General features: G+C 47.6%; 1 protein-coding gene across 1 annotated transcript in view; it reads left to right on the top strand.

Annotated features, from left to right (window-relative positions):
• Nucleotides 1-19,147, top strand: part of LOC109868679 (pappalysin-1) — a 123,436-nt gene that overhangs the window by 86,498 nt on the left and 17,791 nt on the right. The window contains exons 15-20 of the mRNA XM_031802535.1: nt 9,680-9,863; nt 10,118-10,319; nt 10,599-10,800; nt 11,734-11,881; nt 12,105-12,220; nt 16,965-17,036. Of these exons, the coding sequence (XP_031658395.1) occupies nt 9,680-9,863; nt 10,118-10,319; nt 10,599-10,800; nt 11,734-11,881; nt 12,105-12,220; nt 16,965-17,036 (924 nt within the window). The remainder of the gene's footprint in view (nt 1-9,679; nt 9,864-10,117; nt 10,320-10,598; nt 10,801-11,733; nt 11,882-12,104; nt 12,221-16,964; nt 17,037-19,147) is intronic.

The following is a 19,147-nucleotide window of genomic DNA, read 5'->3' as shown; positions in this document are numbered from 1 at the left end:
GGGTGGGGAGAAGAGACAGAGGGTGGGGAGGAAGAGACAGAGGGTGGGAGGAGGAAAGAGACAGAGGGTGAGGGGGAAGAGAACAGAGGGTGGGGAGAAGAGACAGAGGGGGGGGAGAAAAAGAGACAGAGGGGTGGGGAGAAGAGACAGAGGGTGGGGAGAAGAGACAGAGGGTGGGGGGGAAAGAGACATAGGGTTGAGGGGGGAAAGAGACAGAGGGTGGGGAGAGAGACAGAGGGATGGGGGGAAGGAGACTGAGGGTGAGGGGGAAAGAGACAGAGGGTGGGGAGAAGAGAGAAAGGGTGGGGGGGAAGAGACAGAGAGAGAGGGTGGGGGGGAAAGAGAGAAAGGGTGGGGGGGGGAAAGAGACAGAGAGAGAGAGGGTGGGGGAAGAGACAGAGAGAGAGGGTGGGGGGGAAGAGAGAAAGGGTGGGGGGGAAAGAGACAGAGAGAGAGAGGGTGGGGAAAGAGACAGAGAGAGAGAGGGTGGGGGGGAAAGAGAAGAAAGGGTGGGGGGGAAAGAGACAGAGAGAGAGAGGGTGGGGGAAGAGACCAGAGAGAGAGGGTGGGGGGAAAGAGAGAAAGGGTGGGGGGGAAAGAGACAGAGAGAGAGAGGGTGGGGGGGAAAGAGACAGACAGAGAGAGGGTGGGGGGAAAGAGTAAGAGAGAGAGGGTGGGGGAAAGAGACATAGGGTGAGGGGGAAAGAGACAAGAGGGTGGGGAGAAGAGACAGAGGGATGGGGGGAAGAGACAGAGGGTGAGGGGGGGAAGAAGACAGAGGGTGGGGAGAAGAGACAGAGGGGATGGGGGGAAGAGACAGAGGGTGAGGGGGAAAGAGACAGAGGGTGGGGAGAAGAGAGAAAGGGTGGGGGGGAAAGAGACAGAGAGAGAGGGTGGGGGGGAAAGAGAGAAAGGGTGGGGGGAAGAGACAGAGAGAGAGAGGGGTGGGGGAAGAGACAGAGAGAGAGGGTGGGGGGGAAAGAGAGAAAGGGTGGGGGGGAAAGAGACAGAGAGAGAGAGGGTGGGGGAAGAGACAGAGAGAGAGAGGGTGGGGGGGAAAGAGAGAAAGGGTGGGGGGGAAAGAGACAGAGAGAGAGAGGGTGGGGGAAGAGACAGAGAGAGAGGGTGGGGGGAAAGAGAGAAAGGGTGGGGGGGAAAGAGACAGAGAGAGAGAGGGTGGGGGGGAAAGAGACAGACAGAGAGAGGGTGGGGGGAAGAGTAAGAGAGAGAGGGTGGGGGGAAAGAGACATAGGGTGAGGGGAGGAAGAGACAGAGGGTGGGGAGAAGAAGAGACAGAGGGATGGGGGGAAGAGACAGAGGGTGAGGGGGAAAGAGACAGAGGGTGGGGAGAAGAGACAGAGGGATGGGGGGAAGAGACAGAGGGTGAGGGGGAAAGAGACAGAGGGTGGGGAGAAGAGAGAAAGGGTGGGGGGGAAAGAGACAGAGAGAGAGGGTGGGGGGGGAAAGAGAGAAAGGGTGGGGGGGAAAGAGACAGAGAGAGAGAGGGTGGGGGAAGAGACAGAGAGAGAGGGTGGGGGGGAAAGAGAGAAAGGGTGGGGGGGGAAAGAGACAGAGAGAGAGAGGGTGGGGGAAGAGACAGAGAGAGAGAGGGTGGGGGGAGGGAAAGAGAGAAAGGGTGGGGGGGAAAGAGACAGAGAGAGAGAGGGTGGGGGAAGAGACAGAGAGAGAGGGTGGGGGGAAGAGAGAAAGGGTGGGGGGGAAAGAGACAGAGAGAGAGAGGGTGGGGGGGAAGAGACAGACAGAGAGAGGGTGGGGGAAAGAGTAAGAGAGAGAGGGTGGGGGGAAAGAGACAGAGAGAGAGGGTGGGGAGAAGAGACAGAGAGAGAGGGTGGGGGAAAGAGAGAAAGGGTGGGGGGGAAAGAGACAGAGAGAGAGAGGGTGGGGGAAGAGACAGAGAGAGAGAGGGTGGGGGGGAAAGAGAGAAAGGGTGGGGGGGAAAGAGACAGAGAGAGAGAGGGTGGGGGAAGAGACAGAGAGAGAGGGTGGGGGGAAGAGAGAAAGGGTGGGGGGGAAAGAGACAGAGAGAGAGAGGGTGGGGGGGAAAGAGACAGACAGAGAGAGGGTGGGGGGAAGAGTAAGAGAGAGAGGGTGGGGGGAAAGAGACAGAGAGAGAGGGTGGGGAGAAGAGACAGAGAGAGAGAGAGAGAGAGGAGAGGGTGGGGGGAAAGAGACAGAGAGAGAGGGTGGGGGAAAGAGACAGAGAGAGAGAGGGTGGGGGAAAGAGACAGAGAGAGGGTGGGGGGAAAGCGACAGAGAGAGGGTGGGGGGGAAAGAGACAGAGAGAGAGGGTTGGGGAAAGAGACAGAGAGAGGGTGGGGGGAAAGAGACAGAGAGAGAGGGTAGGGGAAAGAGACAGAGAGAGAGAGGGTGGGGGGAAAGAGACAGAGAGAGAGAGGGTGGGGAGAAAGAGACAGAGAGAGAGGGTGGGGGGAAAGAGACAGAGAGAGAGAGAGAGGGTGGGGGGAAAGAGACAGAGAGAGAGAGGGTTGGGGAAAGAGACAGAGAGAGAGAGGGTGGGGGGAAAGAGACAGAGAGAGAGAGGGTGGGGGGAAAGAGACAGAGAGAGAGAGGGTTGGGGAAAGAGACAGAGAGAGAGAGGGTGGGGGGAAAGAGACAGAGAGAGAGAGGGTGGGGGGAAAGAGACAGAGAGAGAGGGTGGGGGAAGAGACAGAGAGAGAGAGAGGGTGGGGGGAAGAGACAGAGAGAGAGGGTGGGGAGAAGAGACAGAGAGAGAGGGTGGGGGGAATGGAGACAGAGAGAGAGGGTGGGGGGAATGGAGACAGAGAGAGAGGGTGGGGGGGAAAGAGACAGAGAGAGAGGGTGGGGGAAGAGACAGAGAGAGAGGGTGGGGGGGGAAGAGACAGAGAGAGAGGGTGGGGGTGGAGAAGAGACAGAGAGAGAGAGAGGGTGGGGAGAAGAGACAGAGAGAGAGGGTGGGGGTGGGGGAAGAGACAGAGAGAGAGGGTGGGGGTGGGGGAAGAGACAGAGAGAGAGGGTGGGGGTGGGAGAAGAGACAGAGAGAGAGGGTGGGGGGAAGAGACAGAGAGAGAGAGGGTGGGGGGAAAGAGACAGAGAGAGAGGGTGGGGGAAGAGACAGAGAGAGAGAGAGGGTGGGGGAGAAGAGACAGAGAGAGAGGGTGGGGGGAATGGAGACAGAGAGAGAGGGTGGGGGGGAAAGAGACAGAGAGAGAGGGTGGGGGTGGGGGAAGAGACAGAGAGAGAGGGTGGGGGTGGGAGAAGAGACAGAGAGAGAGGGTGGGGGGAAAGAGACAGAGAAGAGAGGGTGGGGGGGGGAAAGAGACAGAGAGAGAGGGTGGGGGAAGAGACAGAGAGAGAGGGTGGGGGTGGGAGAAGAGACAGAGAGAGAGGGTGGGGGTGGGGGAAGAGACAGAGAGAGAGGGGTGGGGGTGGGAGAAGAGACAGAGGGTGGGGAGAAGAGAGAGAGGGTTGGGGAAAGAGACAGAGAGAGGGTGGGGGGAAAGAGACAGAGAGAGAGAGGGTGGGGGAAAGAGAGAGAGGGGGTTGGGGAAGAGACAGAGGGTGGGGAAGAAAGAGACAGAGGGTGGGGAGGAAAGAGACAGAGGGTGGGGGGGAAAGAGACAGAGGGTGAGGGGGAAAGAGACAGAGGGTGGTGGGGAAAGAGACAGAGGGTGGGGGGGGAGAGACAGAGGGTGGGGAGGAAAGAGACAGAGGGTGGGGGGAAAGAGACAGATGGTGGGTGGGAAAGAGACAGAGGGTGGGGGGGAAAGAGACAGAGGGTGGGGGGGAAAGAGACAGATGGTGGGGGGGGGGGAAGAGACAGAGGGTGGGGGGGAAAGAGACAGAGGGTGGGGGGGAAAGAGACAGAGGGTGGGGGGGGAAGAGACAGAGGGTGGGGGGGAAGAGACAGAGGGTGGGGGGGAAAGAGACATAGAGAGAGGTTGGGGGGAAAGAGACAGACAGAGAGTTCGGGGGGAATAGAGACAGAGAGAGAGGTTGGGGGGAATAGAGACAGACAGAGAGTTTGGGGGGAATAGAGACAGAGAGAGAAGGTGGGGAGAAAGAGACAGAGACAGAAGGTGGGGGAATAAGACAGAAGGTGTGGGAAAAGAGACAGAGAGAGAAAGTGAAAATCTGTGGTTTTAGGTTGTGTTCGTACGTGAAGCCAGAGGAATGATCCATGAGCTAAATGAGAGGGAGCGAAAGAGAGAGAGAGAGGGAACACAAAAAAAAGAGTGAGAGACCGCAAGAAGACAGGGAAAGAGGAAGAGAGTGCGAGAAATGAGAGAGGCTGAGTGAGCTGTATAGAAGGACTCAATGAATGATGTACCGGGGCACTCCCTCCTGTTTGCTCTGGCTATTAACGTAATGGAGCACCACCTCAACTGGTTTTATGTTGGTGAGGATGCACATGTGGAAGTGGTTATGGTGGAGGATCTGACTGGCGCAGGGGGGGCGGGGGGGGAGCTTACTGTACACACATGCGCAGGCGCAGACACACACACTTGTTATTTGTGTGTGTATGCGTAATTTGATTTATACTCTACATATCCATATGGCTCTCTGTTTGTGTGTATGATGTGTTTTTGGGGTCTGAAGCTGTTGACACCGTTGATAAACATGAGTCAAAAAGACTGTATAAAATAAATCATTTAAATACTGAGCTATATTGTAAGCTCCAAAAAAAAGAAGTTTAATTTGTAAAAAAATAAATGTTACGGTACCTCACCATGCGAGGATAACGGAGCTGAGCCTGTTTCGAGAACCCTTCCAGATCCTTGATGTCCTTCGTCAGCACTTATGGACTGCCCTCTTCTGAAAAATATAACCTGTTAAACAAAACCTATTTCTCTGAGAAATTGTATTAGTATTATATAATTTCCCATTTTTTTTTTATACAATATAACTCAATATTAGATTTTTTTTTTTTTAATACAGTCATTAATGCTCATCTTTATCAAGAGTGTCAATCATTCCAGACCCGGCTGTATGTTGTTTCTCTATTAGCATGTCAACACTACATCCATATGCGTATGTACCAACACAAGCATAACGCGGCTCATTTCAGTTAAACAGCATGTTGGTGTATGCAAAATGATCCATTTGGGACACAAGCTGTTCAGGTCTATTACACAACGAAACATGTTACTACCAGCCTACGATTGTGTCTGCATGTGTCAACTCTGAGAGATTCACTTCATTACCATCTGATCATCACACTTGTAACGTCATTACGTTTGATTGACAGGTCATAATGTTGATTAATATGTCAACGGTAAATCGCTTCGGGATGAAGGATTGAAGGATCTCCTTGAGAGGGTTAGTGTGTGGGAGAGAGAGGGGAGAGAGAGGGGAGAGAGAGAGGGGAGGGAGAGAGAGACGGGTGAGAGAGGGGGGAGAGAGAAATAGAAAGAGACAGAACTTCAGCTCACTTCCCTCCCTTTTCGTTACTTGGGGACAGTACAACGAGTTCCTCTCCTCTTTCTCCCCCCCCCCCTGGTCCCTGTAGTCTATGAGGTTGAAAAGTGCAGTGCAAAGCACAACCCTATCTCCTTTCATTAGCCGATTACAGTCTTGCTTCACCGGTGTCAAGGTGGTTCTGGGAACTATCAAGGTGGTTCTGATGCTATCTCCAAAACAATCTGTACGTCTATTTGTGTATTTGAGGTTTTATTATGCAATCCGTTTGTGTCCCAGATGTCTCCGAGGAAAGCCTGTGTGTGTGGTGGGGGGTGGGGGGATTGTGCATGTGAGAGAGCGAGAGCGAGCAGCAGACATATTTTAGCCTTTCGTGTGGACGCGCTGCAGGTCTCAAGGCGAGTGGCGCTGAAAGGTCCAGATTTTATCTACCCTGGGAAATGTAGCGCTTTAAATTGAGTGAGTCTCAAGGTGTTTTATGAGGCGACAAGGTCAGGGTGCTGATGATGATTGACACCTGAGGGTGTGTTTGTGTGTTAGAAGTAGGGTCTGTAGTGTTTCCTGATCAGGTCACATGGCCAAGGAAAAACTCCTGGACTAACTATTAAGGCAAGATGAACAACAAGACAAATGACCACACTCTCAGATGTTTACCTGAAAGGGCACATTGCTTTCAGGTAGTATACAATTGACATACAACTGTCTGATACGACTACATGCAGATGTTTTGTAGGGAAATGCAGATGGTGATTAAGATGGGGATCAGTGCAAACAGGAAACATCACTGGAGCATCTGCTTGGAGTGGCTACATAGTCCTGTCAGAGATGCCAGCAGTACAGTTAGTTCTGTGTAGTGTTTCAACATTCCAGTTACGTTCCCAAAATGCACAGGTTATCCAGAAATCCCAGTTGGAATATTCCTGGAATCAGAAGTGAATGGAAGCAGGAATTCTGGAATTGTCCATCCAGGATTTCTGTGAAAGCTGCAATCTTTTGGAAAGTTACCTGATTTTTTTTCCAACCCTAGTTCTCTATGATCCTGGCTGAACTCGAAACGGATTGTGTTATACTGTATGAAGTGTCATCCTGAGTAAGGTGAGGTGGGTTGAGATGAAGAGGGTTGGAGCTGTGTGTCTGTCTGTCTGGCTTGAATTAGGCCCAGTAGCCAGGGGTTGTTAAATCCACTCTGGAGGAGAGTCAGGCAGCTGTAAAGATTTTAAAGAAGGAAACTCCACATACACAAACTGTATACACACTTGAGCATACACAGTCATAAATCCCCCCACACACACAAACACACATACATATACACACACACACAGATACACAATTGGACCCGTCAACAAGAGCTTTTAGTCACAGTATGAGTGTACATCGTGCATTCGGAAAGTGTTCAGACTGTTCTGTTCTGTGAAGGGAGCAGTACACAGTGTTGTACGAGATCTTCAGTTTCTTGGCAATTTCTCGCATGGAATAGCCTTAATTTCTCAGAACAAGAATAGACTGATGAGTTTCAGAAGAAAGTCCTTTGTTTCTGGCCATTTTGAGCCTGTAATCAAACCCACAAATGCTGATGCTCCAGATACTCAACTAGTCTAAAGAAGGACAGTTTTATTGCTTCTTTAATTAACAGTTTTCAGCTGTGCTAATATAATTGCAAAAGGGTTTTCTAATGATAAATTAGCCTTTGAAAATGCTAAACTTGGACTAACTAACACAACCTGCAATTGGAACACAGGAGTGATGGTTGCTGATAATGGGCGAATGTATATAATGGGCAATATTCCATAAAAAATCAGCCGTTTCTAGTATTTCTGATAAATGTTATGTTATTTTAATGGAAAAAAATGTGCTTTTCTTTCAAAAACAAGGACATTTCTAAGTGACCTAAAACTTTTGAATTGTAGTGTATGTAATTAAAGGGGAAGAAACCCATATACCAGGTTCCTATAAACCCAACATGTTGAAGATGGAACTGACTGAGTTCAGTTACTACACTCTTAGAAAAAAGGGTTCCAAAAGGCTTCTTCTATTGTCCCCATAGCGGAACCCTTTTAGATCCAGGTAGAACCTGTTTTGGTTCCAGGTAGAACCCACTGTGGAAAGGGTTCTACCTGTAACCTAAAAGGTTTCTTTAAATGGTACTCCTATGGGGACAGCCAAAGAACCCTTTTAGATCCAGGTAGAACCTGTTTTGGTTCCAGGTAGAACCCTCTGTGGAAAGGGTTCTACCTGTAACCTAAAAGGTTTCTTTAAATGGTACTCCTATGGGGACAGCCAAAGAACCCTTTTAGGATGTTGACCCCTTTAAAATGTTGGTCCATCTGAAATATTAGGAGTTAGGGTTAAATGTTGATCCTTCTGAATGTTAGCAGTGGCTAAGCTGAAAATGTTGACTCAGTAGTGCAGTTTGTGATAAAAGCACCACATTTGGCACAGTGGTAGATGTTTGTACCCTGAAAAAATATAAATATGGAGCCACCCCAGATTTTGCCCCTGGGGGGCGTGGCAGCCACTATAACTCAAAAATGGAAATACATATTTAGCTTCCAGTCAATGTCTCTATACCAAGTTGATAGTCTCATCTTTCAGATACAATTGGAACTGAGTTGATAGCCCATAGCCTTTACACTGTTAGATCTAAAAGTATGAAGGCACCAGTGCCCATTTCACCTATATCACCCATACCGGTGCCCATTTCACCTATATCACGCATACAGGTGGCCATTTCACCTATATCACCCATACCGGTGGCCATTTCACCTATATCACCCATACCGGTGGCCATTTTAGGTCATACCGGTATGTCAGATCAGCTCAATCGCCAACATCGTAGTCTCTGAATATCACAGAAAAACCACACATTGAATGAATATGTGGCAAACATACAACAATGTATTTTGGGCCATTTAAACCATTTTCTTGTGTCATAAAAGGTTAATTAAATACAAAGTGTTACTGCTTGAAAGACAGTGTCTCTTTGAAATCATTACTAAATTGCGGTCCAAAAATGACCCCTTATTTACAGTAGGAATGCATGAAGTCTTATTGTGTCCTTAATCGGCTGTAAACTGAACAACTCCAGCATATTGTCATTTTTTATGAACAACAGACCGCATGACCTTAGAATTATAAGGTTTCTGAAATAATTGGCTTTAAAAGTTCAAACCCTCATTGGTTCGAATGGTGTCAGCAAATTTTATCTTGTATTTTTTTAAACTTAACAACATGATTGGGGTTTAGAGTATAATATAGGCTAGGTAGAGAACATTGTACAGAACAGGGCTATGTCAATAACTACATTTAGACAAACAAGCTAATAGAGCCTTATAATTCCAAGCACTCAATAGAAAGTATTTGTGTGGGGACATGCGGTTGTATTTATCTGTGTGTGTGCGTGCGTGTGTGTGTGTGTGCGTGCGTGTGTATGTGCGTGTGTGTGTGTCTGGCCCTCTGAGTGTGTGGGTGTGCGTGTGCGTGTGTGTGTGTGTGTGTGTGTGTGCGTGTGCGTGTGCGTGTGTGTGTGTGTCTGGGCCTCTGAGTGTGTGGGTGTGCGTGTGTGTGTGTGTGTGTGTGTGTGTGTGTGTGTGTGTGTGTGTGTGCGTGTGCGTGTGTGTGTGTCTGGGCCTCTGAGTGTGTGGGTGTGCGTGCGCTGGTGCGTCTGCCTGTTTCTGTCCGGATGTTGTCTCAGTCCAGCGGCTCTTCTGAATAACAGTGTTCGCTGATGCGGAAGGTGCCAACATTTCTCCGTAGTTGGTATTCAGACCACACAATGCTGTGTTGGGATCAAAACAGGCCATGAATCCATCCTCCCCATGTGGAGTTGGGGATAATCCCCTGTGTACTGGCTCTGGTGGAAAGTGTCCCCTCCCCCGGTCTAAATGTGGTTTGCATTAGGATGATTATACAGTAGTTGGATGTCAGCTCTGTTGTCTGGGTTCTCATCATCAGTTACCTGAGCTGCTGACAAATCCCAGTCAGTTAAGTCAGTGACATTTAAGATCTGCTTGGCTCTGTCGTGTTACAATGACTTGTTGAGCAAACGCTAAATTGACGGACATACTGTGTTTTCTGTGTCGTCTTGTTTGTCTGTGTGAGTGTGCGGCATGTATCGTACTGGGTGGGGTTGTGTGTGTGTGTGTGTGTGTTCGTGCGTACTTGTGTGTATTTGCATTCTTGTGTATGTGTGTATATGTCAGCTGCATCCATGAGTGTCTTGTCCCAATTTTCACAGTTTCTCTAATGTGTCCACTCACTCCAGTCGGACTCAACAGTGACCATCACCTGTGCAGATGGAAAGTGGAATAAGCAGGTGTCGTGTGAGCCCGTAGACTGTGGTCTACCAGACAAGTACCACGTCCACCCAGCCAACTTTAACTTCCCTGAGGGAACTACCTATGGCAGGAGGAGCACCTTCCAATGCAGGGAGCCTGCTCAGCTCGTAGGTGAGTGGTTTGGGTTTTGGCTGTGTAAAATGAATTCAGAACAGCTAATGTGTTCTACAGTACTGTTCTTGGCTGGCAGATTCATTCATCTTTTATATCCCTTTTATGTTATTTGCTTTGTTCAACTATTTGTCTCTCCAATCTCCCACCCCTCTCCCCCTTTCTCTCCTTCCATCTCTACCCTGTTTACATCTCCTCCTACCTCACTACCTCTCCCTCCCATTTCCCCTTCTCCCACCCCCCTCTACCCCCAGGTTCTAACAACACTCTGACGTGTCTGGAGGATGGTCTGTGGTCATTCCCTGAGGCACTGTGCGAGCTGCGCTGTCCGGCCCCACCCCACGTGCCCAACGCCATGCTGCAGACCAAGCGCTGCAACGACACGGGCCTCAAAGTGGGCTCCCTTTGCAAGTACAAGTGCAAGCCGGGGTACCACGTCACCAACAAGCCCAAGAGGTGACCAACCACTCACATGCTGTTGTGAATATAAAGTGACTCACAGTCGGGGTCAATTCCATTTTAATTCAAAATCCCAGACTCAGTTCAATTGACTGGGTTTGAAATGGACTTGATTCAATTGATCCTGTTCAACTCTTTATTTCACTTATCCCATCCTTTTAACATGGAGCATGTCTCTAGTCTTTGTCCTGTCAATTAAGTTCCACTCATCTCAACCCAAGAAACTTTGTCTTGGTCTTTGGCTTTGTCTAAACTCCTATCCCCTCCTTATCTCAGGCGAGCCTTTAAGCGTCAGTGCACAGAAGACGGCAGCTGGCTGGAGGGGGCGTGCGAGCCGGTGACCTGTGACCCTCCGCCTGCCATCTTCCACGGCATGTATCAGTGCACGGATGGCTTCCGCTTCGACAGCACCTGCTGGATCAACTGCCCTGGAGCCAACCACACGGTGAGACCGCTGCACACCGCTCCATGCAAGCAGGTCTGTCTCTCTACTCCTCCTCCCCTCAACTGTCTGTCTGTCTGTCTGTGTCTGTCTGTCTGTGTCTCTGTCTGTCTGTCTGTCTGTCTGTCTGTCTGTCTGTCTGTCTGTCTGTCTGTCTGTCTGTCTGTCTGTCTGTCTGTCTGTCTGTCTGTCTGTCAGCTTTGCCTTGTCTTTTGGTGTCTTCTTAAAACATTGTACTGGCCTCAGTGTCTAGCTGTTTGTCTGTATCTGCTGTCTTTGTGAAGTGTAAGAGGATAATGTGTTAGGGAACAGGAGATGTGAAGATCAACATAATGCAACATACAGTACTGCATGACACACATATATTCACACAGACTGCCTTTCACTGTGTTGTCCTTAACCTGAGGATCTCTCTGTGTGGTAGCCTTTAATGCAGAACTGTGTGTCAATTAGTATGTCCTGGTGTGTGTGGCTGGATTATAATGAGAGGATCAGAGGGTGTTCGGTCCAGCGTTTGCATGTATAATTCATGAACGCAGAAGTTAATCAGGCAGCTGACCAAATTACACTTGATCTTACTTCTGGTTTAAAAGAGATGACTGTTTCATAGACAGAATTGATTATCTCTCTCTCACCTTCTCTTTCTCTCATCCCCCTTTCCTCTCTCCTACTGCCTCCCCTTTCTTTCTCTTTCTCTGTCTCTCGCTCTCCCCATCAGTCCCATTCAATTAGCACAGCCAGTTATTAGATTAGATTGATTTTCTAAATAGTTGTGCCACAGACAGATTAATTAAGCCCTTTAATCCTCCTTGACTACATCTCCTCAGATGATTGTCAGATAAGAGTACCACGTTTCGTTGTGGCATGGAAGGTGGTTCGTAATGTCCTTTGTCTGTCTGTGTGCGTGTGTGCGTGCGTGCGTGTGTGTGTATGTGTGTGTGTGTGTGTGTGTGTGTGTGTGTTTGGCAGGGGCCTAGCACCAATGTGATCCGCTGTAGGAAGGACGGCAACTGGACTGGCTCCTTCAAGCTCTGTCCTCAGAGCATGGGACAGTGCTCTCTACCTCAAAACCTCAACCCCAGCATACGAGTCAGCTGCAAGAAGGGACATGGAATAGGTCTGTATATGTGTGTGGCATAGTAGGAACCATATCTTACACTATGTTTGTCAGATTATAGAGAATCACTAGGGGCCTTGAGGTAACAAATAGATGACCAAGTGGATATGAAGCAAACATTTTAAGCGTCTTTAAAAAAGATCAAAGGCCATTTTAAAAACATTATTTGATATGTGTACTGTTTGTGCAGACACTGATGATGACATTGGGTTTGTTCACACAGGTGAGGAGTGTGAGCTGATGTGCAAGGACAGTAACAACGACGTGGTGATCCTGCCTAGCAATATGACCGCAGACAGCGTACTCAAAGAGCACTGGAGAAACCCACCCAAAGTCAAGGTGTGTGTGTCTGTCACAAGTCCTACAGACGTACTTCACAAAGCACTGCTGCTCATGATCTGTCCTGTTAGGAATTTGACACTGTGTGTCTGTGTCTTGGTAATATTATGAACTACAGAAGGACCAAACCCTTCACACCTACTGTGTGTCTGGCCAATGCATCTTGGTTGGCTAGACACTGGAAAACAGATGATACTGGTAGGAACAGGCAGGTAGAGGGAGGGATAGAAAGAGACAGAGAAAGACAGAACGGGAGATTGATATAAGAGGAACCCCTTGCGAGAGTACACTCAAAGAAAACAAGTTGCAGTGCACTCTGGGACATGAAGTGTTGTGCTCCCACACTCGGCGTAGTCCAAGCACCACCCACTAGAGTATACCCCGTTTACATTCAATTACCTCTCTATTACCAGCACAGGAAGGCATGTCCCAATCAACACAATAACCACCGCGGCTTGGAAGAACACAGGCAGATCCCAGCCAGTCATCTCTGAACTCAGCAACCACAGCCAGCACTGGGGCCAAGTCGTAAAAGTTCAAAAGCACCGTGTCGTCAGTAATCACTATCATTTTAGAAATGGCACCATTACAAACGCTAATAGTTTGATTTAGATATATTTGACAGGGATATTGTATTGATTCTTCCCCGATTGCTTAAATTGGTGGTTGTGATGAGGAAACAAGGGCGGAAGGCAGTTTACAGAAGCGTACTGTGAACGTTGTGTAAACGTTATCCCCCTGGGGGGCACAATTCACATGGAGAGTAATGAAATACACAACGATAAGTACCATCATATCGCTGTATCTAAATGTGTTTGTCAGATAATTCCACCGCTTCCTCACTTAATTGAACTCGATTTAAGTCAATGGGACCTAATTATTAAATTACAGTTAAAAGCTGTTTTTAAGGTTTTTAGCTGCAGTTGGATGGACCTTAGATAGGGCTAGGGGCTAGGGGCTAGGGGCTAGAGGCTAGGGGCTAGAGGCTAGAGACTAGGGGCTAGAGGCTAGGGGCTAGGGGCTAGAGGCTAGGGGCTAGAGACTAGAGGCTAGAGGCTAGGGACTAGGGGCTAGGGGCTAGGGGCTAGAGGCTAGAGGCTAGGGGCTAGAGGCTAGGGGATAGAGGCTAGGGGCTAGAGGCTAGGGGCTAGAGGCTAGGGACTAGAGGCTAGGGACTAAGGGCTAGGGGCTAGAGGCTAGAGGCTAGGGGCTAGAGGCTAGGGGTTAGGGGCTAGGCTAGCCAATGAGGGCCTTGGGAGTTAGGACTGAGAACGTTTTTTTTCTGGGGGTGTTTTGTTTTCATTGCGAGTCGCGCCGAGTCAGCCATTTGTGGCGGTACGGGGGAAATAAAATGATCTGTTTGTAATTGATTTGTGTAATTGATATGATTTATTCACTGGGATAATATTAGTCTGGAAACGAGGCAAGAGGGGGAAAGGGAGACAGGATTAATGGGGCATCGAGATGTTCCACAGGGGTTGGATGAGGAGAAATCAATAGGCTGTTCTAGTGTGCTCAGCAGCTTGTGCCTCTGTGCCGGCCCATGTCAATCGATGCATGTGAATTCCTATGCAACCTGTTCCATCTCTTTGGCTACCAGACAAGGATAGGACCCCCGCCCCCCTAGACAAAAAGGAGGTAAACTTTGTCAGTCTGGTTGCGTGCAGCGGATGACTACTCGGTAAGGTTTGCCTTAAGAGCTGACGGCTCACGCCACGGGACGTTCAGTTTCTAAATTAAAGTGTCAACTCAACCTGTTCCATCTGGGAAACGCTACTGTGCAAGTCGAACACACTTCTGAAGCGCTATCTAGAAATCCACCCTGGTATCTGCAAATGATTGAATCCTGGCCTATAAGTGTTCTCAGATGAGTGATACTTACCAAATGTGATCCATACCACCTACAATATGACAAGAACTCAATAGTAGACTGATTATGATAAGTACAGTATATTTGCATAGAGAACCATCAAATATGTTGATGATTAAATCACTACTAACCTATGATTAGATTCTATGGTATTATTCTCATAACATTTGACCTTAAAAGCTCCATCATTCTACTCTAGATTCACAACAAGAAAATGCAGCCGTTTCTTTCGTGTTCCACATGTTCAAGAAGAACCCAGGCAAAAAATCCACTTTGTATTTCCATATGTGCTGAGCCAGGGGGTTTGGCCTCTTCATCAATAATAGTGATGTATCACCCTTCCGACGCATTCGTTGTGGGGTTTGACCCACTTAGGCTACCATTCTCCTCCTCTCGCTCACTCTCTGTAGCACGCTTCCCTGCCTCAGCAGAAATGACACTGCTACCTTTAGAATTTGTCATTTTTTTGTGAATAATATTTATTAGGGACATGACCTCACTGTGCAAATAAGGATCTATTTTGGTTGGATATCAGTGCCTCTGGGGCAGGTGCTGGGGGCGAGGATCCCGTGCTCGGAGGTGTTAGGCAAAGCCACAATCGTGAATTCTGTTGATTTACGGCCGAGCAAGTTTGCGGAGGACTTCATCTTAGTGAACATTTTATTTGATTTCACTAGGCAAAAACAGCAGCGAAAAGTTTTTAAACTAAGACTCTCTAGCCCCCACTCCTCCACTTTGCAGCTGTACATTTACCAAAGTTGAACCACTCATTGTGGTCATCCTAACTGTGGGAGGCTATTTGACCCACCCCACCCAACCCCTCAGTGAGCTCACTCACTTCACTAAGGCATGCTGGGAAAGGAGTGTGCTGCTACCCAGTACCCAGCTGTCCTCAGATGCTCTGTTGTTCTTTCTCTCTCTCGATCCCTCTCTCTCTCTGCCCTCTCTCCCTTCTTATTTTTTCTGCCATTGATTTGCTGACAGCACTGAAATGAAAAATACCCTAGTTTGCAGCAGCGAAAAAGCGCTTCAACTCGTGTGTTATTGGGACGCAGCAGGGCTGGGAAATAGCGCTGCGGCGGAGGTCAGTCAGTCCTTTGCTGTGGATGGCACTTTTGATCCAGTCCGCACCGGGTTGCTTTTGCCTCACTGCATGTACAGGATCTCCTTCGTCTGTGGGCATCATGTTCCCCTGAAAACCCTCTCAGGTCTCACCCGTTTCACACAGACACAGTCTTGTATACGCTCTCCCAGCCTGCGCGCACACACACACACACACACACACACACACACACACGCACGCACGCACGCACGCACACACACACACACACACACACACACACACACACACACACACACACACACACACACACACACACACACACACACACACACACACACACACACACACACACTCACACACACACACACACACACTCACACACACACTCACACTCACACTCACACTCACACTCACACACACACACACACACACACTCACTACATTCAAATCACCTCAGAAGCCCCCTTTTTCCCTCCATTAATCCCAATGAGAGCAGACAATGAAAATAACAGTGCAGATTCCACACATACTGTGGAAATATTCGAGAACACGTTTCATACATACAGTGATGCAATCTCCCGGGGCCGGTGCCCTGGTATGAAAGAGCACCTTTATATATAAGGATCAAGTTATATAATGTCAAGCAGATTTATTCAGCAATCTGTGGTAATCAATCAAAACGCAGGCTTCTCCACCACTGGAGACACTCATGCATCCATTCATATGGAAAAATACCATGGACTTTCCTCCTCCTGAATGTGGAGTGAGTTAAGGTGAACAACTGTTAATCAGGAACATGGTCGTTCCACTAGAGGGTTGGCACCCTAACCTCCTTTTCACAAACCAAGGAGAGAAGATTTACCCGTCCACATTACGTGTCCGGGATCAAAGGGAATGCGGTAAGCGTTATCCAAACAGGCACACATAGCGTGGCAAGAGAAAAAAGAATGATTTACAACAAAAGCTGTTTGATTTAGGTAAGCTAGGAACCTTGGAATGAGGTGGAGGCATGATGTGGTTAAAGCAGGATAGGTCTAGTCAGCTTCAGTCGCTTTGGTAAAAACATCTCATTGTAAGGTATTTCAAGGTATTTGACCTGTAGAAACACTTGTCGGAACTCACCTTTGTGCAAGTGAATCAGCTAGGAGTGTAATGTGCTTGTGGTTGGGATCAGACGTCACTGCGAGTCGGATCTGTTGAAACAAGGCAAAGAGGTGGTAGACTTCAAAGAGCCAACCATCCATCATCAGACGTGGACTATATCCTCCTCTCTAGCTTCATGACAAGTTTATATTTGTTAACGCCCCCTGCGAACCATTGACAATATCAATATTGCCTTACATTGTATGGAGAGATATGAATCAGTTAGTTGTAGGACCAAGGTTATGACCTGAGTCTGGCATTGGAAGAAAGAGAGAGAAAGTTCTGTGCCAGCGTTCCTGTCAACGTTGGCTGGTGGAGACTGTGTGTGCAGCCTAGTCTTGCCATATGACTCCTTGTTTATGTTTGTGTGGGTTTTGGGGAAAGACGACACAATGATGCATTCACAGCAGCCGGCAACAACATGCCGTTCCCCATATACTTTCACTCCACAATCTAATATTGAAAGCAGGAAAAAATGCTTTTCCCACCATCATTACTAGTACTACTAACACTACTATGGCTACAATGTCCATCCTTACAACTGTCATTTATATTTGAATCAGTATATCTTATTCCATCGCTCACAGATTGACATTTCATCCATATACAGTAGAGATATTTTGAGTGTCTGAACCACTTTTGACTGTTTTCCTTTTGTCTCCTTACAGAATGTAGTGTGTACAATGGGACTGAAGTGGTATCCACACCCAGAGGTGCTCCACTGCATCAAAGGATGTGAGGTAAGAACTTGAGTTTCCTGAGGATAGAGTTTATCTATGAGATAAAGGTTTCACTTGAGATAGAAGATATGCGGGGGGGGGGGCTCATCTGTGTGATAGGATGTGAGGTAAGGGCTTGAACTGCATGAGAGGAAGTGAGGTAAGAGGACATGGCATGCATCATGGAGGCCAGTGGTGATGAGGAGAGGTGTGTGGGGAGTATAAACACTGTAACAGAATATATACACACGATTAAGTGCTTAGATAACAAGGGCTTCTTTATGTAGTTTGTAACCTATCCTGATATTTTCTAACATGTCATCAGATCAGACATCACCTTCAGTTTCCAGATATGTTGCTTTTTTCAAGTTGTTCTACTCCCCATGGAGTTTGTGCAGACACTAGCTCGGCGGGAGCTGTCAAAATCCAACACGCAGTCAGTTGTTTCAAATGGAGCTGGACAGATAAGAGAGATCAGGCCTGGTCATGTTTGAAAGAGTTGGCAGCCATTACTGGCTCTTACCTGGAACTGACTAGCACTCAAACAGATACAGACACAGATATACCCACACACACACAGACACACACACTTCTGAACAGACTGCCCTAAATACAATGCCAGCCAGCCAGGTAGCTAGCTAGCTGGACAGCTAGCTATCAGAGAGACATGCCTTTTTACATCAGGCGAGCTCATTCGGGAGATGGTTGTAATATAACATTGTTTCAGAGCATGTGTAGCTAATTGTTCTCTCCGGGGAGATGTGCTGCTCCTGTGACGTCAGTTACCGTGGATACCGGCACAAGCGGAGACGGTTGTCAGTGGAAGGCAATTAGAGGCGGGTTTGATTCATGTTGTCTCCGAAATGAAACACTTTACCCACATGGGGACCTGGATCTGTTTCAGAGAATCCCTCTGCTAGAGAAGAGAAGCAGGAAAGAACTGATACTGGGCTATAGCTTGAATACTTTGTCTACACACCCTATGTAGCTGATATTGTAGTATGCCAACATTTTCAGATCAGAAATGTTAACAAAACATGTTCTTTCCTTGGGGCAAAATATATATTTAGATTTGACTGTGATAAGCTATGTATTTAAATGTTATCGTGGTAAAGAGAGTATTCCCCTTCTGCTCAGTGTTGGTAAAAGGATGATGTCATGATTCACACAGTTAAAGCCAATTGGATAACCAAGGAAGGGGGGGGGGCTACCCTCATAAATCACTTGATTGGAGTGTTTCTTAGCCTCATAGTTTATGGTGTCCTCACATTGATTTACATGTCTGGACCTCTCACAGCTTAAACAGTCACATTTTGTCACAAGGGTAAATTATGCACCAGATTAATCAGCAAATTCAGCACACAACCTCAAGAAATGGCACTGGGTGAGATGGGGACAAAACAAGTTTACAAGTTTAAAGCTGCAATATGTAACTTTTTGGGCGACCCAACTAAATTCACATAGAAATGTGAGTTATGTTCTGTCATTGTCATTGACAGCAAGTCTAAGTAGTGGTAGATCTGTTCTATGTGTGCTACTTCTATCCTTCCTTGTTCTTAAGTTTAGTTTTTGCGGGGGTGACCTGATTTGTAACTATTCTTTTATTTTGGGTCAAAAGGGGTTCATTTTGTCAAACAGATTTTGAGCCCAAAAGTGAATTCTAGAGGGGGACAATAAATAGAAAACTAATTTGGTGAGGATGTAGGGGCAATTTTACTTCATCTTGTCTTCAGGAGATTTTATTGTTTATTTAGTCTGATCAGTGGAACAATTCTCATTCGTAACAATGGGCTAAAATATAGGGGTAATTACTGTGCTTGTCAGCAAGAACACTACAGTTATTCCCCCCTTTTTATTTTTTATTATTCCACTTCTTCCCAATTTTGCCAATATAATCACATATTTAAAATCTGGTATGCCTAACTTGTGTCTTTGAAAATGTATTATATGAGGATATGCGTTTTTGCAACCATTCATGGAGCATTTTGAATAAGATATACAAATAAGCAATGGATATTAAATTCTCCAGGAATCAAATATAATTGTTGATATTTTAGTATTGTGCCCATGCTAGGCAGAGATGCTAGGGGGGCTCACAACTCATAAACACGTCATATTTTCTATGTAAGTAA

This window comes from Oncorhynchus kisutch, linkage group LG23 (assembly GCF_002021735.2).
Source record: "Oncorhynchus kisutch isolate 150728-3 linkage group LG23, Okis_V2, whole genome shotgun sequence".
NCBI classification, from domain to species: domain Eukaryota; kingdom Metazoa; phylum Chordata; class Actinopteri; order Salmoniformes; family Salmonidae; genus Oncorhynchus; species Oncorhynchus kisutch.
This window is presented reverse-complemented; position numbering and strand designations above follow the sequence as displayed.